Source organism: Didymella exigua (assembly GCF_010094145.1).
Source record: "Didymella exigua CBS 183.55 unplaced genomic scaffold M421scaffold_1, whole genome shotgun sequence".
NCBI classification, from domain to species: Eukaryota; Fungi; Ascomycota; class Dothideomycetes; order Pleosporales; family Didymellaceae; genus Didymella; species Didymella exigua.
In genome coordinates, this window is record NW_022984775.1 from 1,502,983 (window position 1) to 1,527,839 (window position 24,857).

Here is a 24,857-nt window from a genome sequence, read left to right on the forward strand (position 1 = left end):
CTATGCACATCTGGACTTGGCTGTTGATTCCAGGGCCTGTCAAGTTCATACAAAAGTTCTATACTTTTTTGCATCTGACCAATCATCTGATCTTGTTCCGCCGCTATAATGTCGAGCTCAGGGAGAGAGGTATAATTGGAACGCAAGTTATGCTCTGGCTAACGTTTGTTCACGAAGTAGAGGTGAAAAGCGATCCGGACCCATCGTTTGTGTTAGAGGCACATCAAGCCCGTCCGCCTTCTCTCGGACGCCAACCGGTTAGGCATAGGTCTTTCTTCCAGTGGGATAAGGAGCATTGGTCACTACTAACTACGAAGTGTATTTTGAAATTTTGAAGTTCATTATTGAAATTCATTAAACCACATACTAACTACTATCGTATTATGGGGATATCATATCATCGTTCGTTCCATTCCGTCCCTCCAGCTGCACTCATCCTCAAACGAGTCGCTTAACCGTAGGTACGGTCACCACCGGTGGTCTTGGAACCATCGAGGTCAGAGTCGACGCGGGGGTCAAGCTTGTTGAGGAGGTTGGAGCCGTGAGGTCCAGCAGTCTTATTGGCGTCCTGGTTGCCAACGTGGCCGGGGTGGTTGGTACCGGTCAGACCGGAGCCCTGCGTAGTACCGTAGGTGTTACCTTGGCCACCGAATCGGTCAGAGTCGACACGGGGATCAGCCTTGTTGGTGAGGCGGGAGTCGTGAGGACCAGAGGGGTCAGAGTAGCCGGAGCTACCGTGAGTACCAGTGAGGCCTGAGCCGGTGGTGCCGTGAGTACCGTGAGTACCAGTCAGACCAGAGCCAGTGGTGTTTTGGCCAGTCAGGCCAGAACCAGTGTGAGTGCCAGAGCTACCATACTGGCCAGCACCATAGCCACCAGCACCGGAGGTGTTGCCAGCGGTACCGTAGCGGTCCGAGTCGACACGGGGGTCGGCCTTGTTGGCGAGGTGGCTGTTGTGAGGACCAGTGGGGTCAGATCCGATGTGAGAGCCCGTGTGGCTGCTGGTGTGAGAAGAACCAGTCAATCCTGAGCCGGTGTGAGTGCCAGTGGAGCCGTACTGACCAGCACCAACTCCGCCAGCGCCAGAAGTGTTGCCAGCCGAGCCGTAGCGGTCAGAGTCGACACGGGGGTCAGCCTTGTTGGCAAGCTTGGAGTCGTGAGGACCGGTGGGGTCGCTGCCGCGAGTAGTGCTGTGACCAGTCAGGCCGGAGCCAGTGGTGCCGTGAGTGTTCGAGCCGTAGGTGTTCGAGCCGGTCAAACCACTGCCTGTGGTGGTTCCGTGTGAGCCAGTGAGGCCGCTGCCAATGTTTCCGTGGCTGCTGTGGGTCAAGCCGGCACCTGAGTGACGTTCAGCCCTTGAGTGATCTTCAAGGAGAGCATCGGGCAACTTCTTGCCGTCAGTTTGGTAGGTTTGCTGACCTGAGGTGTGAGTCTCGTTGCCAATTCCACCAACGCTTGAAGAGTTGCCGGCGGGGCCAACGCGGTCGGAGTCAACACGGGGGTCGAGCTTGTTGGCAAGCTTGGAGTCGTGAGGACCGGTGGGGTCGCTGCCGCGAGTAGTGCTGTGACCAGTCAGGCCGGAGCCAGTGGTGCCGTGAGTGTTCGAGCCATAGGTGTTCGAGCCGGTCAAACCGCTGCCTGTGGTGGTTCCGTGTGAGCCAGTGAGGCCGCTGCCTGTTGTGCTGTGTGTACCTGTAGTACCATATTGTCCAGCGCCAACACCACCGGCACCAGCAGTGTTACCTGCGGTGCCGAGACGGTCAGAGTCGACACGAGGGTCAGCCTTGTTGGCAGTGTGCGAGCTGTGAGGACCAGTGGGGTCGTCTGAACTGTTAGCATTTGCAGGGCGTTTAAAGAAGTCTGAGCACTTACTGTGTGTAGAGCCGGTCAGACCAGAGCCCGTGGTGTGAGTACCGGTGGTGCCAGTGTGGGTGCCGGTGGTACCAGTGTGTGTGGTGTCGTGGGTGGTGTCCTTGTCCTTGTGAAGGACGTTCTCGACCTTAGCCTTGATCTTCTCCATTGCGCCGGTCATGTTGTGTGTTGATGTATTTGGTAGTATGTATCTCGGTGGTGTATTGTTGAAATGTTGGTGAAGTGGTTGAGTGTGTAGAGCGTGTGTTGTTTGGTGGTATGATGGTCAGTAGACGAGGTCTCAATGGCTCTTTATACATCACCATTGGAAGGCAGGAGGCTGAGGGAGCACCTCCTACTGCTACGTCATGCTCTCCAGCTCCAGCATCAGCAGACGTGCCACGAACAGCGGGGACGCCTGGGTGAGAATTCTGAATCCCTGTTTCAGCATTCCTCTTTGGCCATAACGGGTAGGGCCGCATACAACACGATCTGAGATGCTGCAAGCTCCAGCTCCCGTCACGTCATTTGCCGTGCTTCCAGACCTTCAGCCCTCGAGCTTCTCCAGCAGTTGCACGGGCGTATCTCGGCCGTCCTCCTGATCCTCTCGATCAAACGTCTCCCACCATGCCCTGGCAAGTCTTGTTTCTTGGAAGCGCCACAAACACTGACCACAGTCCCCAGCGACAAGACCCCTTCGAGCACTAGTCTACACAGGCGGAGCTTAGCTTTCCTAAAGCGGTCCCCAGCGGAGGCCATCACGTGGGCGGCGCTGCGTCATTACCCTGGTTTCTGTGGAGAATTGCAAGCTTACATTCAGCTTCAATTTCCTGTTTGCTGTCGCCTGTCCTCGCGTTATGCCAAACTCGGGTTGTATCACGCAATGATCTCCAGCCGATCGGGTAGCCACACGCGCGTCTATTGAGGTAGTTGTGGCGCAGGACCGGTTTTCTAGAATCTGTGGCGTCACTGCCGAAGACCTTGAGCTTCAGATCGGACATCTGCCATCTGCAGAACTCCGATAGGGGGTAGGCATGCCACGGGACAGGTGGAGAAACGCGGTACAGCAGCGTGTCAGGAAGCGATGCCCCGCCTGCCTTCGAAACCTTGGTGCTTGAGACGATGGCCGTCATCATGACGTCTCCCGGGACCCGCACTGTATGTCTCGCCTGCGGATTCTTTCCTGGTCGCCAAGAATAGGCTGAATACACTGAGAACCACAGAAATAAAGTGATCCAATCAAAGAACCAAAATATTTTGCACAAGAAAGCAGGCTGCTTGACCGCCGTTGCGGGAACGTTGCGCCTGGAGCGTTGGTACTTGGAGGCAGCCGTTGCGAATCACGCAAGAGAAGGAAGTCACTCAGCGCCCCAAGCTTCAGCTGGCGAAGTCTCGACCACGACAGCCAGGTGCCCTGTGACTTGAAACCGTAGAGAACTTCTTAATCGGCAATTGCATCGAGAAATTGCCAATCCACTCATTTCTCCATATGTTGCATGGGAAGCTTCAGCCACAGCTTGGGGTTCGAAATCAGAAATGCCTGCAGCTTTCGTCACCAAGCCAACACACCGTGCGATTGTAGTGGCAATTCGTTCCCTGCTGATAAGCCCTTAAAATTTCTTCAGGATACCTTGCAATTGATGTGCACGCACATATGTAGAATCGGATTTTCAAAGATGTGGCGGTGTTCACATGCAAGAGCTGGCCCGAGCGCTGGGTACGATGTGTGATGTCATCAGTAAATAGCTAGCGAACGCCCTTGGAACTGCTTGCTCAACCGTCCTGGGTTCACTACACGACACTCGACAACCTAACTCCTAATCTTCACCTCACGATGTCAGAGCGTAAATCAACAGCGGCCAAGGTGCAAGACAAGGTCCGGCAAGTGGCGCAGGAGGACTTCAACCAGGCCAGCAACCTGGCAAACGATGCCGTGCGGTCCGGCGCCTATCTGTATCCGTTCAAGGTATGCCAGCATTCGGATCTTCATTCGGACAAGGTTGACGCGTACAGGGCATCGCGTACTTCTTCACCCACCGTGCGCTATGGCGTCCTCTTGCTGCGAAGCTGATCCCAACCGTCTCCCTCGGTTTGGGAGTGACGGTGTTCATGTTTGTGGTGACGTACGTGCCTCAAGCTGCCGTCCTCACCATCTTCAACGGGCCCCTCGCCTTCGTCACCACCGTCCTGCTCGTGCTTAGCGAGAGCTCGACCATCTTCAATGTGCTGAGCAAGAACTTCCTCATTGATGATGCACTCATCGACACCTTCGATGGCACCCTCATGTCCCGCGACATGACCACTCTGGTCGCGAAGGAGCGCGCCGTCAAGTCTGGCGGTGACCCTATCGCAAAGCTGGGCAAGCTTGCGACCAAGCCGTTCGCAAAGTTTGCCCCCAGCGCCATCGTCCGCTACTTCATGTACCTCCCGCTCAACTTCATCCCCATTGTGGGTACCGTTATGTTCGTGATTCTACAGGGACGCAAGTTCGGACCTACCGCGCACGCTCGTTACTACCAGCTCAAGCAGATGAACAAGAAGGAGAAGGACCAGTTTGTGGAGCGCCGCAAGGCTGCGTATGCCAGGTGTGTCCCTCATGAATCCCCTTTGCATTCTGTTACTTACTGTGGACTAGCTTCGGTATTCCCGCCGTCATGCTTGAGATGGTACCCATCGCCGGCATTCTGTTCTCGTTCACGAACACCGTCGGCGCAGCGCTCTGGGCCGCAGATATGGAGACCCGTGATGCCAGCGGCCAGAAGACGACTGCGCCTGGTCTGCGCAACCAGGCGGCAGAAGCAAGGAAACAAGAGTTGTAGAACGTCTATCCATACAGCCGCTTTATCGGGTTCGGTGAACAATATCGATACCCTTGGAAGCCTCCGTATGCACCGGGCTGGCTGCTGGGGTGGCCATACGTGGAGCCGATGTGCGTGGAGCAGGTTGAAGACCAATTCGCATACCTCGACCTCTGGCGAAGAGACCAATATGCTATTGAGCGTAGCTACGATGATGATAATAACGTGATACACTTATACTTATAATGCAAATTCGTGAATGTTGAAGATCAACTGCCAAGTCACACCGTTTGCCATGTGCCCTATGCTTCATCATGTATATACACAGTCTGTTCGAGAACGTTATACGATTTGCATACCGATATTGTTCCCATTGCCCGCTTTTGACCCATTCTGCTTGCTTGGGCGTTGAAGGATGCAGGGGTGTTGCTCAAAGGTCATTGAATTCGCGCATCAATGTAATGTTTGGGAATTTCAATCACCACCCAAACTCTTTCAAAAAACCACCACCACCAACCACACAAGATAATTTGCATCCACACCTTCGCAGCGGTAGATTATAGTCTTAAGATTAAGCTCTGGGTATAATTATATGCCACGATGTTGTCGATGCAGAATTCGCGAGAGCAGCGCATCTTTTCGGCCCTGAATACGACCTCGAATGGAGGCGTTGGGGGCACCGAAGACATCACAGACCCCTGAGTCTCTTCTTTATTCTCGAGACATACATTTGCTGTCTCCAAGATGGCTTCGCAACCGCAATACGACCTTAAGGTCGTTGTGTAGTACGGGCAATTCTAAGCATCGATCGCGTTTAAGATTCCGCACGACCCCAGCCTATGAATCGGCATACCCCACAAACACGAATCAGATCGCATACGATAGCGTTGATACGAACAAGCAGCACCACAGACGATATGCGGTCTGCGCAAGAGGACCTTCTGGAAACTAGTCGACGCCACGTTCGTAGTCGTCGCCGCAGGAGTGGGCGGAGGAGTCAGGGGCGCGCTCGCATCGCGGTCGTCAAGTGAATCGAACAGGAGCACCAGCGACAGCAGCAACAGCGGCAACACGGCACAGACAGCACAACCGAGCGCGCAACCGTCCTAGATGACACCGACACCGACATTCTCCACGCAAAATCTCCGATTCACACCATCAGCACCATCAGCACAAGCATCATCGTCGGGCCCACGAACAGCTCCATCCCACACTCTCGTCAAATGACACCCTCTACACCGTAAACCACGGCTCCACACGCACTGTATACCGCAAAATTTTCAACAACACATACGTCGACATCGCCGGTGTGATCGCCCCGGTTTCTGACGTGCTCGACAAATGCATCAACAAATGCGCAAGCTACAATCGTAACAACGCGACGGGGATCAGGACTGGAACAAACCAGGTCTGCAACTCCATGCGTTGGCGAAACACGTCCGATGTGCAGAATGACTGGGATGGCGGGCATTGCTTTGGGGTTACGACGGGAAAGGGACCGTGGGCGGGAGACGCCGTTCATCACGAATACAGGGGATTATATATGATAGTGCGGCGCCAATTCATCGAGGGTTCTGAGGGTGGTGTAGGAGTTGTGATGAGAACGAGGAAGGGGAATTATTAGTGTTGTAGTAACCTGGTGGGACGAAGTGGAGACTGCGAGGATAGTGGAATGCGGTCGAGTTTCTGGGTCGGCATCTGAGGATCATCTGATTCAGCCCACTTGAGCTCTTCAAAACCCAGCATCGTTAGTCCACACTTCGATTGTAGCAGGTGTCAATCCATTCATTAGAGATGAAGTTGCAGAGTGTCCAAAGTACCGATGATCTTCAGTTCATGCAATACTCGCTTTTACGCACTTGGCTCTATTCTACAACATTATTACTCATCATTCATTAACCAGCACCTCTAATACTTAGTGCTATTCGCACTCGGGCTGCCCCTCCCCAGACCAAAGCACTCGGCCATGTTGTAGAATATATCAATGCTGTTGTACACGCCGCCAAACAGCTCCTGGCACGGCCCCATAGCAAAAACAGGAACATCGGTGAGCGAGTGCACACCCTGATCGTTTTCAATCGGCAGCGTACCGTTAAGCGTGATGCCCACGGGCTCCTTGGGATTGGCGTAGAAATCGTCGTCGCCCTTGACCTGCTCCGAGGCCGGGACGCGCGGGCCAGACTTGCGGACAGACCAGTTCTCGCGGCGGTCCGGGTCGGCCATCAGGCCCTGGAAGAGCGTGTATCGCGGGTCCCATGTCGACGGGAAGTTGCTGTCCGTGTACGTTAGGTTGCCCGTGCTGGCGTACTGCGACAGGCCCGAGCGCTCATACACGCCGACGGCGTCGCGGCGCTTGCGGTCTGCGTTCTGCGCGGCGAGGTAGTGTGTGTCGACAGAGCCCATAACGTCGAAGCCGTGGCCGTGGTCGGCAGTTACGAGGACGAGGGTTTCCTTGAGGCTGTCGGTGGAGTTGAGCTTGGCGATTGTGGCTTTGACAGTGTCGTCAAGCTCGAGGAGTTCGCCGAGGGCGCGGTCATAATCGAGGACGTGCATCATTTTATCAATACTGGCTGCTTCTATCATTAGAGCATAGCCCTTATCGCCAGAGCGGGCCTCAAGGATATCGATAGCCTTGAGAGCCATTTCCTTGAGACCGGGTTGGTCGAGAGCGGCCGTCTTGTCACCAGTGGGAGAGAGCGACTGGTTCAGGTTTTGGCGATAGACGTTGCGGTCGAGCCACTTGGCCATGTTGGAGGTAGTGAAGATACCCAGAGCCTTCTGTTCATTGCTGGCAGAAAGCAGGGCAGTGCGGTTGTGAATGATCTGGTAATCTTTTTTGGCAAACTCCTCATAGTAGTCCTTGCCCTGGTAAGTGACGCCACCCAGCGAAGGAGGGTAGAACTGCTCGGCACCACCGCCGAAGAGAACGTCGATGGGGACGTTGGTCCAGGTGTAATTCTGGACACCGTTAAGGTAGGTATCGACAATAGCGCCGTATTCGCCACGGTTGCGGGTGTGGGAAACCAGCGCCGCCGGAGTAGCATCAGCAATGTAGGCAGTGGTAACGATTCCAATATGTCCACCAGTGAGACGGTGGAACATTTCAGCAATGGTTTCTACCTTGGGGTCGTCGAACGCATTCTTGCTCGAGTCGGCATAGACGTTCAGGCAGTTGACCGTGCTCTTGTGGCCAGTGTTAAGAGCAGCAGCAGAGTTGGCAGAGTCGGTGATAAAGCTGTCAATGGAGTGGGTCATCTGATGACCAAGCACGGGAAACTTGTCCATTGCCATGGTGGTCTGGTACTTTCCGTTGATGCTCTTGTGACCGATCAAGCGTGCGGCCGTGATCATGTTGGTGGTCATACCATCTCCAATAAACAGAATAATGTTCTTGGTCTTGCGCTCCTCAGCCAAGTCACGAACAAGCCAGGACGCCTCGGTTTTGCTGCCGTTATTGTAGTTGAGGGTGGCAGTGTACTCGCCGGGCTCGTAGAGAGCAACACGACGATAGGCTTTGGCGGCAACATTGACAAAGCTGGCATTCTTTGCGTCGCGGGCGAAGAGATCTGGAGGTTGTCAGTTGAAGACCAAACCAATTTTGGTGATTGATCGGAGTACCCACCCTCATACCATGTGAAGTTCCACTTCTCGAGCTTAGGCTCTTGGATCTTGAAATAATCGGTGACCGGTGCAGTCCTGCCGTTCTTCGTAATCGAGAAAGTGAACTTCTCATCCAGAGGCAGGCCAATGGCTTCAGATCCGTTTGTAGGCTGGTGAACTTCGAGACGGATGTCAAAGTACTGGCCAGCTAGGAAGTCGGCCCTATGGTCAATTGCTTAGCACGAGCTTATCAGAAGCTGTATCAACGGCATTGCTCACTGGTCTGGGGGGAAAACGCAACCTTTGATGTTGTTAGTATTTAGATCGGGGTTCAGGAAGTCGTGGTCGTACCAAGTGTTGGGCAAGCTCCGAGACGGCGGAAGCTCTGCGCGGACACACCAACCGCGAGCAGGGCAGCTGCAGCACCAATTCTTGTAGTAGACTTCATGGTAAACGGTACAAAGGGTGAGGTGATACACAGAACTCTGAAGAGGTGCGATAGCGTGACATAGACGCTGCGGGCCCAGGCTTTATAGCTCCTAAAACTTCGGTCCTGCATTCAGAGCTCTTTGCAGTTTTGGGATAGTCAGCACATGGGAGCTATCGACCTGCCAGGGTACAAAGCTCATCCCCGCGGGCTGCTGGCTTGTCCTGCAGGCGGGCCGGTCAATTGTTCCTAGCCGCCCTCGTGCGATGTTGCAGCTCTCTGACTGCTCGAGGCCAACTTCCCAGCTGCCAGGACCAGACCGATTCCCGTTGGCCTGAGATGACTAGGATCAAGCTACAAGCCACGAGCTGCCTGATCAAGGTTGACATGAACGTTTTCCATTTTGATTTGAAGAGGGTTCCGAGGCACTTGGCGAAACGTGACGCATGGTGAAGATGTGATTCGTCGATGTATGGGCCTCCGCTCTCTGGGCGTTCTTGGCACTGCAAGACAAGCAAACTTGTGCGAGATATGCTTCGGTGTGGGCGGTCATTGGACACGAGACGGATGCAGAAGAGAATAAGACTTTGGCGTGAGCTTCGATGCGGGTATTGTGCCGCGGAAAACCGATGATAGAAGTTGGAGATGATTGTTGAGGAGGAATTGCTGAGGTTGATAATGATGGGCACGGGTGGTCGCAAGTCGACCGTTACTTATTCCGACAGCTTCCCCGCGACAGCAACGCGAATGAGAGTCCGCAAAGATATGAGTACAGCGCACCCAACGCCTCTGTTTGCCCCTCACGTTCTGATAAAAGGTCAGCCAAAATACAGAAGTGACTGCAGCCTCTAGAGCCGTTATCTAGTTGAGATGATGCATATTGCATCCAACGTTTTGTGCGACACGAAAGTTTGGTGCAAATAGGCAAGCAAGTGCGCCCACTTTTTCCACTCACGTTGACGCTAAGCCGAGCTTGTTAACCTCCAAGGTCCATTTTGAAGCCCGTTTCGTCCTGGCAAATTCTGCATCGCGAAATCCGAACACTGACAGCTATCAACATGATCGCCGTACAACCGCGAACTGCTGCAGGAACCAGGTACCCCACAGATCGTGGATCTTGGCTACGATTCGGACCGCGTCGTGCGATGCAGACTCGCCATCAAGGTTTGTACTTGAATCGGTTAGCTCACCTCTGGTAGGGTCAACCAACGACGTCACCACTCAGCTTTAGCTGTCGCGTCGGCGACGTGCCAAAATGTTTACTTTCCACTTCCCGCTGTGCATCTATGCTTCTTGCCAGACGTCCCTTGTTTGTGCCAATCGTGCGTACATCACGTTTTCAAAAGATCTTATCTCACTTTGCGACTACCGAAGCCAAAATATCGAAGCACGCGACACGCTCGAGCTCCAAAGCGCAAAAGAAGCCAGCCGAAATGTCGAAGCGAACCGCATACGACCGTGATGAGCTTGGTCACACCACAACCAAGCGCGCAAAGGAGGTGGACGAGAACCTGCCTTACCATCAGCTGAAGGAAGCTCTAGGCGCGCAAGAAGAAAAAAACGATGTCTCAATGGTGGCCTGGTGGTGTCACCCGAAAGATATGCGTATCCAGGACAACACTGCTCTTCACCATGCTTCTGAGCTTACACAGAGCTCAAAGAAACCACTTGTTGGCTTGTACCTGCACTGTGCAGCAGACGAGTCGTGGCACGGTACAAGTCCAGCACGGATGGACTTTATGTGTGAGGGACTTGCTATTATTCAGAAGGAGCTGAAGGAACTCAACATTCCGTTTGTGTTCCTAGAGTGCGAAGATCGGAGGAAAATTGTGCCAACCGCCGTGGACTGGATGAAGGAGCACAAGGTGTCCCACGTGTTTAGCAATTACGAGTACGAGATCGATGAAATGCGACGCGACATCAAGCTTGTGAAGCAGGTTGGGAATGACGTCCATGTCTCCATATACCACGATCAGACGGTAGTCGAGCCAGGGACTATGTTGACAGGGAGTGGCAAGCCGATGAAGGTGTTTACACCTTACTTTGGCAAGTGGCTGGATATCGTCAAGGCAGAGCCGGAGCTTTTGGATCTACGCCCTGACCCCAAAAAACAGAGCGACAAGATTGCGAAAGAGCTCAAGGACCTCTTCGGTACAAAGCCTCCGCGACCGGGGAAAGACAAGCAGTTTAAGGACGAGGAGGATAGGAAACGCATCCGAAGGCTGTGGCCCGCTGGTCACAAATCTGGCGTAAAGCGTATGGTTGCGTTTTTAAATCAGATCAAGAACTACAAAGCCACACGATCAAATCCCGCCAAAGACTCGACATCCCGCCTGAGCGCATATTTCTCCGCCGGCATGTTTAGCGTACGCGAAGCCTTACAAAAGGTTAGCGACTACAACGGCGGTAGCAGCGACTTCACCGAAGGGCGCTCGAAGCCCGGAGTATACAGCTGGGTGCGCGAGATTGTATTCCGCGAACTGTACCGACAGACCACGATGACGACGCCGCACACCTCGATGAACCTGCCGCAGAACCTCAAGTTCGACTTTGTACAATGGGAAGACGACGAGGAGGGTTGGAAGAAGTGGTACAAGGGCACAACGGGTGAGCCGTTCATCGATGCGGGCATGCGCCAGCTGAACCACGAGGCATATATGCACAATCGTCTGCGCATGAATGTGTCTTCGTACTTGTACTGCAATTTGCTCCTCGACTATCGTCGCGGCGAGCGTTACTTCGCTGAGACGTTGATCGACTGGGACTTGAGCAACAACACGCAAGGCTGGGAGCCTAGCTATACTGTGTTCAACCCTGTCAGTCAGGCGGAGCGCAACGACCCTGATGGCGACTACATTCGCAAGTGGGTTCCTGAGCTGAAGGACGTGAAGGGCAAGGCGATTTTCGCACCCTATGAGAGGCTCAGTAAGGAGGAGTTTGAGAAATTAGGGTACCCGAAGCCGCATGTCAACTGGAAACAGACGAAGCAGAGGTGCATGGAAAGGTTCAAGAATGATATGTCTGGTGTTGAGCCTTGAGTCAAGGTTACAGACAAAGGACGACGGCATCTATCGCCTGTAGAATATGCGGATGATAACGCTTGGGGTGCTTTGGTTTTGGCCCCCAAAAGTGGGGAAAACTGGCCCATAGGTATTCAGACCAATCGGTCGTGCGTCCTGCGCGTTACCCAGGTCTTTCTTTGGAAGGCCTCCTTCTACGCATCTGAAGCCTGTTTGTAGCTTACAACGATAGCTCACATCATGTGGCTGCTACACACAGAAACCCTGAAACTTCATACCTTCTTATCGGATCCGCCTGATTACGTTATCCTTTCACACACGTGGGGAACCGATGAGGTTGCTTTCGAAGAGATGGGCCAGCCGCAGGTGACGGAGAGGCTGGGATACCGAAAAGTAGCCAAGTGTTGCGTGCAAGCCAGAAAAGACGGCTACGACTGGGCTTGGATCGATACTTGCTGCATCGACAAAGGAAGCAGTGCAGAATCGTCAGAGGCGATCAATTCAATATACGATTGGTACTGGAGTGCTGCAACATGCTATGTGTATCTTGCAGATTGCGAAGTTATCGACGATTTTGAAGAGTCAAGATGGTTCAAAAGAGGATCGACGCTACAAGAACTACTGGCGCCAAATGTCGTTGAGTTCTATAACCGGAGTTGGGGGTTTCTGGGATCTAAAGAGAGGCTTGCCCACCAGGTAGCGACAAGGACCAAAATCGCCGTCAGATATCTCCGAGACCGGAACATGATACACAGCGCGTGTCTAGCGACTAAGTTCCATTGAGCATCGCGACGACAAACATCAAGGAAAGAAGATAAGGCTTATTGCCTTCTTGGATTAGTACAGGTAAACATGCCCATGCTGTATGGTGAGGGCGAAAAAGCCTTCTACCGCTTACAATTGGAGTTGCTACGGAAGACAAATGATCAACCCATTTTCATGTGGCAGTTCTCTGGCACTGGGCTCCTGGCGCCTAGCTCCATCGCCGGAATACTTCGCAAATGCAGCAGGCTTCCGAATACTTGAACAACCCAGAGCTGTGGAAGCGTTGACGCATGATGTTACCAATTTTGGGCTTAGGATTACTCTGCCATGTGTACCCTTCTTCGCGTCTGGGGATCTTCTCGCTCGATTCCACTGCTACATTCACGACAACGAAGTTGTCTTAGTTTGGCTCGAGCGTTTAGAGGACGGTCAATTTTATTGACCGAAAGAGCTTTTCGAGTACCCTGGTTACGTCTCCATCCGATCGGTGCATCCAGTAGACGTCAGTGAAATGTCCTTGAAGTCGATATACCTTTCGATTGAAGAGCCTCGGCGCGAGGGTTTGGATGACCGTAAATACTCCATCAAGATCAACGGATTCCATCCTAACATCGGTTACACCGTTAATGGAATCTCTATCAGCAAAATGTTGGGAGTCAAACATCTAGAAAGAGCTACGATAGCAGTCGAACTGTCATTTTTGGGTTGAAGAAAGGTCGCCCTGTCCTCGGTTTCGAAGATGGTGTGCAAGGGATCCTCACCGAAAATTGGTACCGAAAGATTCGCAATGCATCGATTGAGTGGGCGCCAACTGATCATGTCCGCATTAAAAATGGTCAACACCTCATCGAAGTGAGGACTCGGAGGATACGACAGGGCAAAGATCACGTATGGGCCTTGACTCTGGAAGCTTTCCCGTGTGTTTGCCGATTCTCAAGTTCTACCGAACCTGGATCTGATTGCTTTTGCGGCGAATTACCCCTTGAGACATGTATATGCGACGCATGCAAGTCTTGGGCATGGGAGTCGAGAGGACCTACCCCCGAACCAGATTCAAAAGATCTCCACCTGATGGAGTGTACCTGTTTTATATGTGAAAGGGAGAGTAAGATTGTCCCAGACTCTACGCATCTCGTCGATTGAAAGATGCAGAAGAGGAGTCGCAGCGTGACCGCACGCTCCTTCAAGAGTGGACCACTGGTCCAGGCGCGGATATGGCATCAATCCTTCGTCAGAGGCTGCGTTCTTTTCTCCGAGGCCACGAGATTGATAGATGAAACCTCGTCTGGGATGTACTATAAATTTGCCCACTTTTGCTAAAGTTCTTTATGACTTGGGGCTAGATGAAACTAGCAAAATCAAATGAATTATGACATACTCGGGAAGGAAGCATCTGGTCTTGCAATATAATCCACACATCCAGAGCAACTAATGACACCTGCTGACAAATCAAGACTGCCTCTAGGGCGCTCCGCTATACAGCTGCGTTCCGTTCTTCTGAAATCCAGTCACCACAATCTGACCTCTTGCACTTGCCGCCCACTTCGCAAACTGCTGTGCAAGGGTAGCGTTTCTCGCCTTGTTACCAACAAGGAGATGTCCCGGTAGTAATAACGGATCGCTCTCATCATCTGTGCCAACCTTAAACTGACGCAGCGCGGCCGTAAGATTTGGTGATAACGCCTGCAGCGACAAGAAAGTACCTCGATCCGTCAGGGTGTACTCCTTCAACAAGCTCGCTGTGCTCAAAGCCTGGATTGGGAAGGCAGAAAACTGGTGATACCAGGTCGAGTACGGCAGAGCCCAGGGCACTTGACCAATACCAAGCCATAGCGTAGACTCCTTGAGGTTTGTCGCGGACTTGTCGTAGCGCGTCAAAAAACGTGTAGGCACTGGTGTCCTCGCAGTATTGAGCTCTCCCGCTTGGTAGATCTTTGCAAAAATCGTAGTCGTGCTCATGCTGCTGTTGACGCCGGCTGGGTTCTCGGGCGGACCGGCGATGATGAAGTGGTCGCGGAAGAGGTAGTAGTATCCAGTCTGCACGTTGATTATACCTTGCTCGGCGGCAAGCTGCTCAGCTGCTGGGATATAGGAGATGCCGAGGTCTGCTTCGCCGGACTGGAGGTTCTTGATAGTAAAGGTTGTATCGCTCAAGACCTGCAAATTTGTCTTCAGCGCTAGTATCCGAGCAGAAATATTTCACTACATACCCATCCGATGGTGAAAGCCTGTGAGCCATTGGCAATGCTCTCATTGATGAAGGCGTCGGCAAGGGCTGCATGAAGGAGTCAGTGTAAGATTGAAGCAAATGCCATGTGAGAACCACCTTTGACTAGACCACTCTGCCCAGCTCCTCCAGTGGCTATACGCAATGCCGTGTCATTGCTTGTGGCTGCCAAGTTGCTTCCAGTGTATATTTCAGTCGGCGCAACAAGCGCCTGCACAATGCAAACTGCATTCAATATCATATGCAAAGAACTAAGCAAGCCTGTCGAACCCATTTTCAGGTTGAGAAGATACACTGTGAGTAGAGCTCAGAAAAGTCATTGCGATAGCCCATCCTTTATGCTTTTGCGTCGGGGCCAGACTCTGAGCTGAGCCTGACACAACCAATCCGCTGTTCCAGTTATCTGATGGTGGCGTCGAGTGATGGCTGATTTAGCTCGACGGTGTAGTTTGGAGCTGAGGTAGCGCCACAAGTCCGCCGAAAACAGCTGTGTGCTATTTTTACAATCAGCTGATAGGTGCATCGCACGCCGAGGCTGCCTTACAGGGCTGAGTCTAAGACAACTACGAACGAGCCGCGCGTTGTAGATTTGCTGTAACATTCATTTGGTATGAGTGGTGCATTCTTTAACAAGCATGGAGGCATTTGGCGCGAGCTACCATACAATAGCACATTGCCGAAATCCGATGAAGATTTCAAGCCAGCATAGCTTTTTCCAATGGGCCGTGGAGGTATTCAGTTGAGGAGAGTCTTGTCTATACCAGAGCAAGTCATCATTCAAGCATGTGCTGCGTGTCGCTGTAGACTTTGACAATCGAAGCGACAGCTGTCTGATGGCGTCATCGTGCCCGACTTCGAGTGCAGCCGACATCCCGGGCAGGGTTGAGATTGATTCTGAACGAGGCTGAAGCATGCCCTTCGCGTAGTCCGTGCTGTGTTTAATAAGAATGTAAATGGATTTAGGTCTAGTACTGAACGCGACTTCATGCTTAGTTAATGAGAATCGCGTTAGTGCCATGATCCGTTGCGGCTTCTTCAGTGTATCGGGTTCTTCGGTTTGTCATTGGTTGACTGACAACCTGGCAGCTCCATGACCCGCAAAAACTTGCGGCGATAAGCAGATGGGAGCTTAGCTATTTGCCATACAGACACTGTGTCGAGTTCATTGCTGTGTATTTGAACGACTGAAGTTGTTTTCGTTGGCCTGAGCCATTGGCCATTACCGTCAGAGTGCAACAACAGCGCCAACAAATGGTTCATGCGTGTAAGTACAGAACCATAATTTTTGGAGGCTCACGTAGAGGTTCAGCCAATTACCTACGATCTGCTCGCTGAATTTTAGGGGGGAAAGTCCGGACCTTGACTGATGTGCGAGCTGATAGCATTTTGGGATACGCGCCATGAACTCGTTCCAAGGCATTCATTGGTCTACATTTGACCATATGTAAGAAAAACCAAGGTTAAGGCGCGAAAGCAAATTGGTCAGGAACCAAGAATAGTGAGAAGTGCAAGCACTCAGACACCTCTCAGACTGTATTGGCGAGGATGGAGATATATGCTGCGATACGTATTGACCAATTGGCAATGGGGGGCCCTTCAACATCGCCGAATATAAGATCGTCACGTGGGAGGAATTATGGACGGAATTGTGTGCTGACTTCGGTATGGCCGGAGCAGGTCCAACGACTGACACTGCGTCAATGGAGGAGTTCGTCAAGACCAATATCGGGACATAGAAGAAGCTGGTAGAGCAGTATGTGCTAAAGTAGAAGGTTGTGGAAGACCAGAACTGGCCGTCTGTGAATTTTGTGCTTGTTCGGTTCTAATCCAATAGACTGTCGCGCATATACTGCTCATGTTGCGGTATTAAGGGCAAAATGTAAATGAGTGTAGTTATTCTGTTGTTCTGTGTTCTTGTTCTGCTTGTATCTTTGCTCTCCAAGGCTCGCTACGGGGTCTGTTTTGATGACGTGTTTGTGATGCAGCTGAGGTAAGAGGTGTTCAACAACAAGAGGAAGCAGCACCAGACCACCGCCAACAACACGTGATCTGCTTCTCCTCTCAACTGTTACAGCTTGTGATCCTGGGTTCTGAACATTGCTTGGCGTCTGCGGCCGCTGCGGAGAGGGTACGTTAGTCAGAATGGTCTTTCTAGGCGCGACCGTGGAGCGTTGACAAACTCTGACATTGTCAGTGTGTACGTAAGAGGACCCGAATGCATACTGTAAAGCCGAATAAATAACTGAAAAAATGCCAGTTCCTAAAGAGAGCTCACGTGCCTCTCGCCAGCCATCGTCTCTATTCTTTGCCGCACACAAGCTGTTCTCTGAAAATTGGTCCTGGCTGTATCACTTCAGAAAGTCATCAATGTGCGGCTCAAATAATGTCTTATGGGATCTGCTAACTCGAGAACTGATAGCTTCGATGTCGTTCCTGTTCGGACACTGTCAGGTCGCGGCAACATGCGGCAAGACCAGAGCCTCAAAGCCGCGGACCATCTGCGCAGCAACTTTCCCTTGATCATCTCGCACGCTGGCATTGGCGCCTGCCGCGATTAGCCACTTATAGAAAACGCGACTGCCACTCATGGCAGCAATGTGTAGTGGTGTGCGACCGTCAGCGCCACTCTTGTCGAGACTAGCACCCTTCGAATTCAAGGCTTTTCCGATCTCGTGGTCGCCTTCCTTCGCTGCGATCATCATCGGGGTCCAGCTGTCGTGGTATTTGTCGTTCACTCGTGCGCCCCCTTCCAGTAAAGCATAGACGGTTGCCAAGCTACCCGATATGATGGCGCGATGTAGCGGAGAGTGTCCATAGCTGAGGTCGGGGTTTGGCAGCGCCTTCTTCTGCGGGCTCGCTTTGTTCTGCAGCAGCTTCCTCACTGACGAGGCATCCCCATTCTGCGCAGCCAGCAAGAGTGGAAGCAGGCCATGGCTGGGTACGTTGGGGTCCGCGCCCGCTTCCAGAAGGGCATCCACTATCTTTTGATCTGCTTCTTCACCAGCCATAGCTGCTTGTAAAGGGCTCCATCCCGCAACGTCAATGCCAGTAGCATCAGCATCAAATGCAAGTAGCAGGCTGACAAGCTCGAGATTGTTTCGGCGCACCGCAGTGACTAGAGCGGAGCCAAATCCTTCTTCTTCGCAGCAAGAATTAACGTTTGCACCTGCCTCGCATAGTAACAGAACCATCTCAATGTGTACATTGTCGACAGCCAAGATGAGGGCGCTGTTTCCTGAACTATTGAAGATCTCCCTCTCAGCACCTGCTTCAATGAGGATGGCAGCAGTTTTTCGACTGTCGGAAGCTGCAGCCACCTGCAGTGGGGTCCAGCCTCTTGAATCGACTGCGTTTCGATCTACGACAGCCAAGAGGGCTCTACACCATTCCTCGTCGTCTTGTTGTGCTGCACGATGCAACGGATACTCGGAAAGATCTCCTGCTAGGCTTGGCTTGATAGTATGCAACAGCTGGTAGTTGAGTTTCGATGTCCCCTTTCCATTTATCGAATCTCGCGATGTTGGGTTTTCGTGTAGTAGGAGCCAGTCGCTTCGCTCGGCCTTATAGTGCTTCTCAGTCTGCCCAATGGCGACAGTTAGACACACCCAAGCCTCCTGGGCGTCAGCCAAGGTAAACCTCTCCACCAGCAGACCGACAATTGAGAAGCGGCGATTGTCGTTAGCATCAAGCCTTTCATCGGTGAGGAGATATCCGTTGCCGTCTCTAACAGCTTCTTCAAATAGTGAGATGCTATCTGAAGCGCGTTTCACAGTTTGCTCGCTGATCACCGCAACTGATTGACACTGTGCCGCATGGTCGCTTTCCAAAGCCAGGTAGAGTCTGTCAGCCTCCCGTTCGAAAATGAACTTGACCTTGGTTGTCAACCATGCGCGTTGTAGACCGCGAATCTTCCAGGTTCCAGGCTCGATGATCTTACAATCCTTGAGACCGTTAAAGACCGCAGGTGCCCATCCCGGATAAGAAGCTCGAAGAGGACCATGGAATAGCACCAGACGCGATGCGTGTCGCCTCTGGGTCGAGTATATCTTGCGCATGGCTTGACGGGTGTTGTAATGCGACTTCCACTCAATGTTGAACGTGGGGAAGATTGCTCGGGCATAGTCCAGCTTGTCCCAAGCGTCACGGTATCCACACCCTATGGCAACATCGGGAAGCGAGATACCAAGCTCGTCGTTGCGCTGCAGACGACCAAATGTTTTGGCAATGCTTGGGTACTTACCACGAGCATCCCTCTCCCACTCTTGTCCAAATTCAATGATGGCCTTGTCCTTCAGATGCCGACAGATCGCGCTGAAACTGATAGGCCCCTTGCTCGTCAGAACAACAGCCATCTTAGCAAGCTTGATCTCTTGATATGTCCACATTCGGGTCAGCCAGTCTGATGACTAGTTAGCAAACATGATTTAGGCAATTTAAGCGTACGTACTTCCGAGAGAAAGCATAACTGCTGCCTGGATGGGGTCAGTCGAGTTCAACCTGAGACAAAGAGCATCGAAGACTAGCACCATCCGTGCTTCCCGATAGATGTTGGCCATTGCGTTGATGATTGTGCCTTTGACCTCTTCCTCCAGAAAATGGAGCGTCCGCTTTCCTCCTGGGATCGCGAGGCTGTCCGTCCACACCCACTTGATGCCCAGGGGCTCGACTCTGTCAAACACTTGATGTAGAAGATCCCGATGCAATCCACGATTGTCATCATCGGCTCCCAGCCCTTGAGACCAGACATGGGACAATGCGACGAAACCTCCTGCTGGATTCGTACAAAATGTCCCGCTTCGATTAACACACAAAGCACTCATCTTGTTCACAGACTCTTGGATCTCTTCAAAGGAAGGCTTGACGAAGTCCGGGGCGTGTGCGCTGTTGCTTTGAGTATGTCGGACTGTGAATGAGATCAGCTGATCGAGGGGCGCACCTCGTGGAACAGTGAGGTTGTCGAAAGCTTCATTGAGTTCTTTCTCCGTCCAGTAACATAGCTCGTTCATTGAGTTTGACTGCGCGATGGCCTCAGGTACGCCCTTATTTAGCAGATACTGCTTTACCGCCCGGTTGTTGGGCTGTCGGACCTCTCGCCGTTGATATCCTTGGAGCGTGTCTGCGATCGTTGTGAGGTTGTATGATGCCATCTCAATTCCGTACTTATTCGAAAAGCTGAACGGCACACGGTCAGTGTTATCTTATAAGCGGCAGAACAGATACAAACCTGGAAACAGACAATGATCAGCTGTGCAATCCGAATTGCGCCTACCCATTCCAGCCAGAAATCCTGAGCTTGGCTGAGAGGTGAGTTGCATGAGCTGACACCTCGTCAATACACGAGGGCGGGGCACACTCCCCAGACCCTGCAGAAGACCTCGCTGAGGTCACACATGTCACGTAGCGTCGACGAGCGGCCTCGACAGATGAAAGATGTGTTTCTTGAAAACGCCTAACTAGCAGGATGCGGTACAGATGCTCAGGTGTGACCGCGGTCTCCAAGTAGGGGCTGCGATTGTTGCCGGGGCTACCGACGCACTACCGGTAAACACAGCTGATCATCCCGGTCCTTCCACTTTTGCGACGTCTCTCATCCGTGAACCATAACAGCACGTCTTCGCTGCTCACACGCCAGCGATCTGCCCATATCCTGGTGCACAACATTTGAACACATACGTTTGCAATAGCGTACGCACTAATCGCAGGATGTCGTCGACATCGACGTCACCCCCTTGAGCCTAACGGCTGTCAGAGGCGATTCGAGCCATGTCTGTGGCGACAATAATAGAAAGCGTCAGCATGTCCAATACGTCTGTCTGGTACTAGCAATCAGGACAACTAGAGTCAGATCAATGATGTCTTGCTGCTCGAGAGACAGCCACCCGAAGAGGGATTTTGCCCAATGCCTTACTCGCACCATATGTTGACACAGTGTTCATGGCCGTTAAACCTCCTCTGAGATAGAACATGAACATGAACTTGCCGTAAGACGTAGCCTTGCGGACTGCTGCCACTATGGTAGTATCAGTAGAGATGAGGTATGCTGTAACAAAGCCTTTCCTCATAACCAACGTTTAATCTGTCAGTCTTATTTGAAGGCTGGTGAAATTTACTGACCGCGACTTGCTCAGGTGATCAGAACAGTAGTAGTCGACGATATTGGTGAGGATCAAGGTCGTGCTAGGGAGGACGGTCGTGTCAGTACCCTCTGGATCCGTGCTATCCGTTCAGTCAAAGCAGCTGCCTCGCGGACCTTCCGGCACTCGCGTCTCCAGTCTGCACTTAACGTGTAGCTTCAAGTCTTGACTCACAGCTACGTATGGCCATCTGACTGCACGTATAGTGCCGCCAGAATGTGTCCACATTATCCTCCTCATCCGAGATCCCTACTCATGTACCGGAATACTGGTGCCTGACGTAAGCGTTTTCGTTTCGACATGAAAGCAGCCAGTTTAGAATCTTGCAGGTGCGTTCGACTCTCTCTGTTCATCTGGAACATGGCAGGAGGAGCGATACGGGATCGGCGGTAGATGCCTACATCGACTTGATTGAAAACGCCGACTGGCATTTCACGAGGTGGCATAGAGATTTCCCATAAATGTTGGCGCAGTTCGATCGGTTTTCTGCCTTGTTAGGACGCGCCTGAAATTATGTTTGATTTGCGACCATGCATACAAGCGAGAGAACGGGTGAAAGGACGTCATGAATTTGCAACACCGTGAAGGACAGAAGAACGGATTGAGTAGGGTATCGTGTAAGAAAGCATTTGACTACGTGCAAAATATGTATGCAAGAATACTGTCTAGACGATCAGGGTCATAAGTCATCAGAAGGCCTCCAAAACTGGACGCTCATAGGTTGGCTCGATTGATCCTCGGTTAACATGACGAGCAGCACTTGAGTAGTCCCACGTAAAGTCGCAACTTGCAACGGTTCCTATCGAAGAGCGGGCGTGGACAACATTTGCGGGTCAATAATAAGGGAGGCGCGCTGCAGCCAATCAAGGCAGAACGCAGAGGCAAGTCAGGCGAGATAGCCCATGTGCACCTGCCGTACAGTATCGCCAGGCCTGCATCGAATTTCTGGTTGAGCTGCAGATGGCGCTTTCTTATCTCAGAACCACGGTTCCTCTGCCAAGGGATACTTCTCGACGGGCCGGCCTTGCTTCTGTGGTTGCTGGCATGCAGTGTCGGGGCAAAACGGGCAGCTGCTTGGCATAATTCTGCCGCTTTGTGCGTCGGTCGGGGTTGATCCGCCCGGCGGTCTAAGCGAAGTGCAACACCACGCCCTGAACCTTACACGACGCGAACCTCAAGCGCACAAGAGGGCCGTGGGAGGGCGGTCCAACTTCGGCACAAAATCAATGATGCCGCCATTTACGTGCTCTGCAATAGTCGCTCGCAACTTTAGCGACGTTGGGATACAGTTCGTCCGTTTCGAGTCTTGGTGAGACGCGTCTTTTACCCGTCCACCAACACACCATGCACCAGCCTTGCAATCGGTGCAGGAGACCTAGTCAGGGCACATCTCCGATGGCCGGGCCTATGTTGGAACTGCTGAGCCCCATAGATCTCCAGGCCCACGGGCCACGGGGGCTTCATGTTATCTGAGCCTGATGCGGCTACCTTGCGGCTCATCTTTTGGACCCTGATGGCTTGGAACCACAAGATTTTACGATAAGCTGTTCGCAGCAATTCATGAAAAAAAGATACTGACGGATATGGTTGACTTGCTCACGCGGGTGACCTGCCCTCAGTTGCGTGTTTACATTCACCGGCTATCTTGACTCGTATTGCACCTTCGCTCACCGCAACGCTTTGGACCCTGAGCCAAGGCGGACTGTGCGCCGACATCGAAATCTCGGTTCGAGGCCCACAATTTCTGCCATCGACACGACAAAAGAAAGGCGGTGTCTTCCACGCACGGTTATCTTTGTGGTGTTAAAACGTTCTCGGGTCGTTTGAGCTTAGGCTCTGCTGTATCAAGGGGCAGAATTTTTCGCCATCTGCCCGGGGCCATTTGGTACAAAGGTTGAGCGCCCCAACAACACGTTTGCCCGTTATCTTTTCACTCCTTTGTTTTCCGACAATGATCACAACAACTTCCCGGGTTCAGGCACCTTCGGTCAAGACCAGGCTCACCGCGGTGGCCGAGGTCAAGCCAACACCGGTTCCTGATGTGAAGACGCTGAAAGATGCCATTCCCGCACACTGCTTCGAGCGGTCCATGATCCGCTCTTTCTCCTACGTCGTTCGCGATCTCATCATCGTGAGCGCGCTCTTTTACTCTGCTGTCCAACTCTCTCGACTCGACGCCCCGCTGTACGTCACCGTGCCGTTATGGGCTCTCTACAGTTTCGTGCAAGGCTGCTTTTTCACCGGTCTTTGGATCCTCGCCCACGACTGTGGCCACGACTCCTTTTCGGCTAATCTTACCGTCAACGCTGTAACCGGCTGGTTCCTGCACAGCATTCTGATGGTTCCGTTCTTCAGCTGGAAATTCAGTCACGCACGTCACCACCGCTACCACAATCACATGGAGAAGGATACCGTCTTTGTACCGCACCGCCAGTCCGAGGCAAAGACCAACCCCACGATTCTGCAGAAAATCGTGGATCACACAGCTGCCGACACTCCAATCGTCACCGTTGCTGCCCTCATCTTCCACCAGGTGCTTGGTTGGCCAGCATACATTCTGATGAACGCCGGCGCGGGTCCGAAGAGTCTGACTAAGAGCGACCGAGCCACCTCGTCTGCTTACAAGCAGAGCCACCTGGACCCCACTGCTCACGTCTTCACCCCATCTGAGGCGCCTTTCGTTGCGCTGAGCAATGTTGGTCTCCTTCTCACCACGGGCGCGCTGTACATGGCTTCAAAGAGCGTAGGACTCTCTACCGTTCTGCTGGCATATGGATTGCCCTACCTGTGGATGAACCACTGGATTGGTAAGATATTAACCCCCTAATTACACAACGTCAAAACTAATTGATTGCAGTTGCTATTACCTACCTCCATCACACCCACCCAGAGGCCCCGCACTATGAAGCCGAGGATTGGACTTTTATCAAGGGCGCTGCTTCCACTGTCGATCGCGAGTTCGGCTTCATTGGCCGCCACATCTTCCATGGCATCATTGAGTACCACGTCGTTCACCACATGTTCCCGTAAGTCCCGTTCCAATGTCGAGGAAGCGAAGCTAATTTTGAACAGGCGTATCCCCTTCTATCACGCTGAGGAGGCTACCTGGGCGATTGCCCCTCTGCTTGGTGAACGCTACATTCAGCAGAAGTCGAACTTCTTCGGTGATCTGTGGCAGAGCTTCACGAGCTGCAAGTATGTCGAGCCAGGTACCGGTGCCCACGCTGGTGGATTGGTGTGGGCGAAGACCCAGTAAGAGACTTCGACAGAGTGAATCAACGAGAAATGTTCAATGTGGACATCTGGACGACTATATCACGACTACAATGCATTTGACACGTGATGCTGTTGACTTACTTCTCCCAGGCTAGCGCTGACGCCTCCTCCAAATAGCCCTGACTTTCGGTCATCCCTATGGCAGTGATCTGCAGCGTTATTATAGACCGATACTGACAGCGACGCAGCACTTGCTGACTGGGCTACGGCCATAGAAAGGCATTACCTCTGACCTCCAACTTCGTCTTCTACTGGAGTCGCTGGCTGTGTATTCTGCAGAGAGGGCCTTCATGACATAAGGTCGATTCCAGCCTCCAGGGCCCTCGACATATAGTGTCACAAACGGAGGAACAAGGCCACTACGCCTGGGAGCAGTGAACGCCAAGCACTGCACTCGTGCTTTAGTTATCACAGCAGTGGCTGCTTTACTGAGCGCTCGAGCACTCTGCGTATGTACCTAATGCTGGTCAGCGAGACAGGATACAGCAGCCCTCTATCCAGCCGCGGAGGTCATATTTAAAATCTGAACTGGCTGGCGTGCGGCCGACGCGCAGCTGGAGCCCCATCATCAAAGGCAGGATGCACGTGTATGAGTTCGTTCGAACCCGAACAAAGCATAAATTTACCACATCCTAGGGGCGAATCTGGTGATGATAGCCTTCTACGAGCCCGATTGGGGGGTGTAGGTCGTTCGCTTCCGCGCAGCACTCTTGTCAGCCAGGAGTCAGCGGGTAGCCTTGCATCTAACGAGAACGCCAC

General features: G+C 52.5%; 8 protein-coding genes across 8 annotated transcripts; 4 read left to right on the top strand and 4 right to left on the bottom strand.

The window, feature by feature from the left end:
• Window positions 1-135: 135 nt before the first annotated feature.
• On the bottom strand, window positions 136-2,347 carry M421DRAFT_120238 (uncharacterized protein). The gene is made up of 5 exons (XM_033587290.1): window positions 2,336-2,347; window positions 1,873-2,282; window positions 1,693-1,824; window positions 1,420-1,638; window positions 136-1,338 (listed from the first exon to the last, which is right to left on the bottom strand). The coding sequence occupies exons 2-5, from the start codon at window positions 2,030-2,032 to the stop codon at window positions 452-454; spliced, it is 1,398 nt and encodes a 465-aa protein (XP_033454663.1). The 5' UTR covers window positions 2,033-2,282; window positions 2,336-2,347; the 3' UTR covers window positions 136-451.
• Window positions 2,348-3,630: 1,283 nt separating this feature from the next.
• Window positions 3,631-4,945, top strand: M421DRAFT_415447 (uncharacterized protein). The gene is made up of 3 exons (XM_033590705.1): window positions 3,631-3,817; window positions 3,865-4,436; window positions 4,487-4,945. Exons 1-3 carry the CDS (start codon window positions 3,686-3,688, stop codon window positions 4,668-4,670), a joined length of 888 nt encoding a protein of 295 aa, XP_033454664.1. The 5' UTR covers window positions 3,631-3,685; the 3' UTR covers window positions 4,671-4,945.
• A 1,612-nt stretch (window positions 4,946-6,557) lies between these two features.
• M421DRAFT_50167 (alkaline phosphatase precursor) lies at window positions 6,558-8,697 on the bottom strand (the record flags this gene model as incomplete). Its single annotated transcript, XM_033594802.1, has 4 exons — window positions 6,558-8,215; window positions 8,272-8,471; window positions 8,529-8,550; window positions 8,601-8,697. 4 exons carry the CDS (start codon window positions 8,695-8,697, stop codon window positions 6,558-6,560), a joined length of 1,977 nt encoding a protein of 658 aa, XP_033454665.1.
• Window positions 8,698-10,109: 1,412 nt separating this feature from the next.
• Window positions 10,110-11,714, top strand: M421DRAFT_542 (Cryptochrome/photolyase FAD-binding domain-containing protein; the record flags this gene model as incomplete). The annotated part of the gene is made up of 1 exon (XM_033595197.1): window positions 10,110-11,714. The coding sequence occupies one exon, from the start codon at window positions 10,110-10,112 to the stop codon at window positions 11,712-11,714; it is 1,605 nt and encodes a 534-aa protein (XP_033454666.1).
• A 111-nt stretch (window positions 11,715-11,825) lies between these two features.
• Window positions 11,826-12,679, top strand: M421DRAFT_120684 (uncharacterized protein). The gene has a single exon (XM_033587291.1). It carries the CDS (start codon window positions 11,937-11,939, stop codon window positions 12,477-12,479), a length of 543 nt encoding a protein of 180 aa, XP_033454667.1. The 5' UTR covers window positions 11,826-11,936; the 3' UTR covers window positions 12,480-12,679.
• A 1,061-nt stretch (window positions 12,680-13,740) lies between these two features.
• M421DRAFT_415451 (uncharacterized protein) lies at window positions 13,741-14,974 on the bottom strand. The gene is made up of 3 exons (XM_033590706.1): window positions 14,788-14,974; window positions 14,672-14,736; window positions 13,741-14,618 (listed from the first exon to the last, which is right to left on the bottom strand). Exons 1-3 carry the CDS (start codon window positions 14,960-14,962, stop codon window positions 13,923-13,925), a joined length of 936 nt encoding a protein of 311 aa, XP_033454668.1. The 5' UTR covers window positions 14,963-14,974; the 3' UTR covers window positions 13,741-13,922.
• A 3,349-nt stretch (window positions 14,975-18,323) lies between these two features.
• On the bottom strand, window positions 18,324-19,835 carry M421DRAFT_50757 (uncharacterized protein; the record flags this gene model as incomplete). The annotated part of the gene is made up of 2 exons (XM_033594861.1): window positions 18,324-19,087; window positions 19,136-19,835. Coding segments are annotated over 2 exons (1,464 nt in total), but the record flags the coding sequence as incomplete, so codon positions are not given.
• Window positions 19,836-22,368: 2,533 nt separating this feature from the next.
• On the top strand, window positions 22,369-24,407 carry M421DRAFT_415455 (uncharacterized protein). Its single transcript, XM_033590707.1, has 3 exons — window positions 22,369-23,629; window positions 23,680-23,848; window positions 23,895-24,407. The coding sequence occupies exons 1-3, from the start codon at window positions 22,774-22,776 to the stop codon at window positions 24,076-24,078; spliced, it is 1,209 nt and encodes a 402-aa protein (XP_033454670.1). The 5' UTR covers window positions 22,369-22,773; the 3' UTR covers window positions 24,079-24,407.
• The last annotated feature ends 450 nt before the right edge of the window (window positions 24,408-24,857 follow it).

Coding starts and splice junctions, on each gene's coding strand:
- M421DRAFT_120238 (XM_033587290.1), bottom strand. CDS start 2,032: ATGACCGGCGCAATGGAGAAGATCAAGGCTAAGGTCGAGAACGTCCTT. Junction 1,825..1,872: donor TCTGACCGGCTCTACACACA/GTAAGTGCTCAG, acceptor CTAACAGTTCAG/ACGACCCCACTGGTCCTCAC. Junction 1,339..1,419: donor CAACGAGACTCACACCTCAG/GTCAGCAAACCT, acceptor AACGTCACTCAG/GTGCCGGCTTGACCCACAGC.
- M421DRAFT_415447 (XM_033590705.1), top strand. CDS start 3,686: ATGTCAGAGCGTAAATCAACAGCGGCCAAGGTGCAAGACAAGGTCCGG. Junction 3,818..3,864: donor CCTATCTGTATCCGTTCAAG/GTATGCCAGCAT, acceptor TGACGCGTACAG/GGCATCGCGTACTTCTTCAC. Junction 4,437..4,486: donor CGCAAGGCTGCGTATGCCAG/GTGTGTCCCTCA, acceptor ACTGTGGACTAG/CTTCGGTATTCCCGCCGTCA.
- M421DRAFT_415455 (XM_033590707.1), top strand. CDS start 22,774: ATGATCACAACAACTTCCCGGGTTCAGGCACCTTCGGTCAAGACCAGG. Junction 23,630..23,679: donor GTGGATGAACCACTGGATTG/GTAAGATATTAA, acceptor AATTGATTGCAG/TTGCTATTACCTACCTCCAT. Junction 23,849..23,894: donor GTCGTTCACCACATGTTCCC/GTAAGTCCCGTT, acceptor AATTTTGAACAG/GCGTATCCCCTTCTATCACG.
- M421DRAFT_120684 (XM_033587291.1), top strand. CDS start 11,937: ATGTGGCTGCTACACACAGAAACCCTGAAACTTCATACCTTCTTATCG.
- M421DRAFT_415451 (XM_033590706.1), bottom strand. CDS start 14,962: ATGGGTTCGACAGGCTTGCTTAGTTCTTTGCATATGATATTGAATGCA. Junction 14,737..14,787: donor GCAGAGTGGTCTAGTCAAAG/GTGGTTCTCACA, acceptor TCCTTCATGCAG/CCCTTGCCGACGCCTTCATC. Junction 14,619..14,671: donor AGGCTTTCACCATCGGATGG/GTATGTAGTGAA, acceptor ACAAATTTGCAG/GTCTTGAGCGATACAACCTT.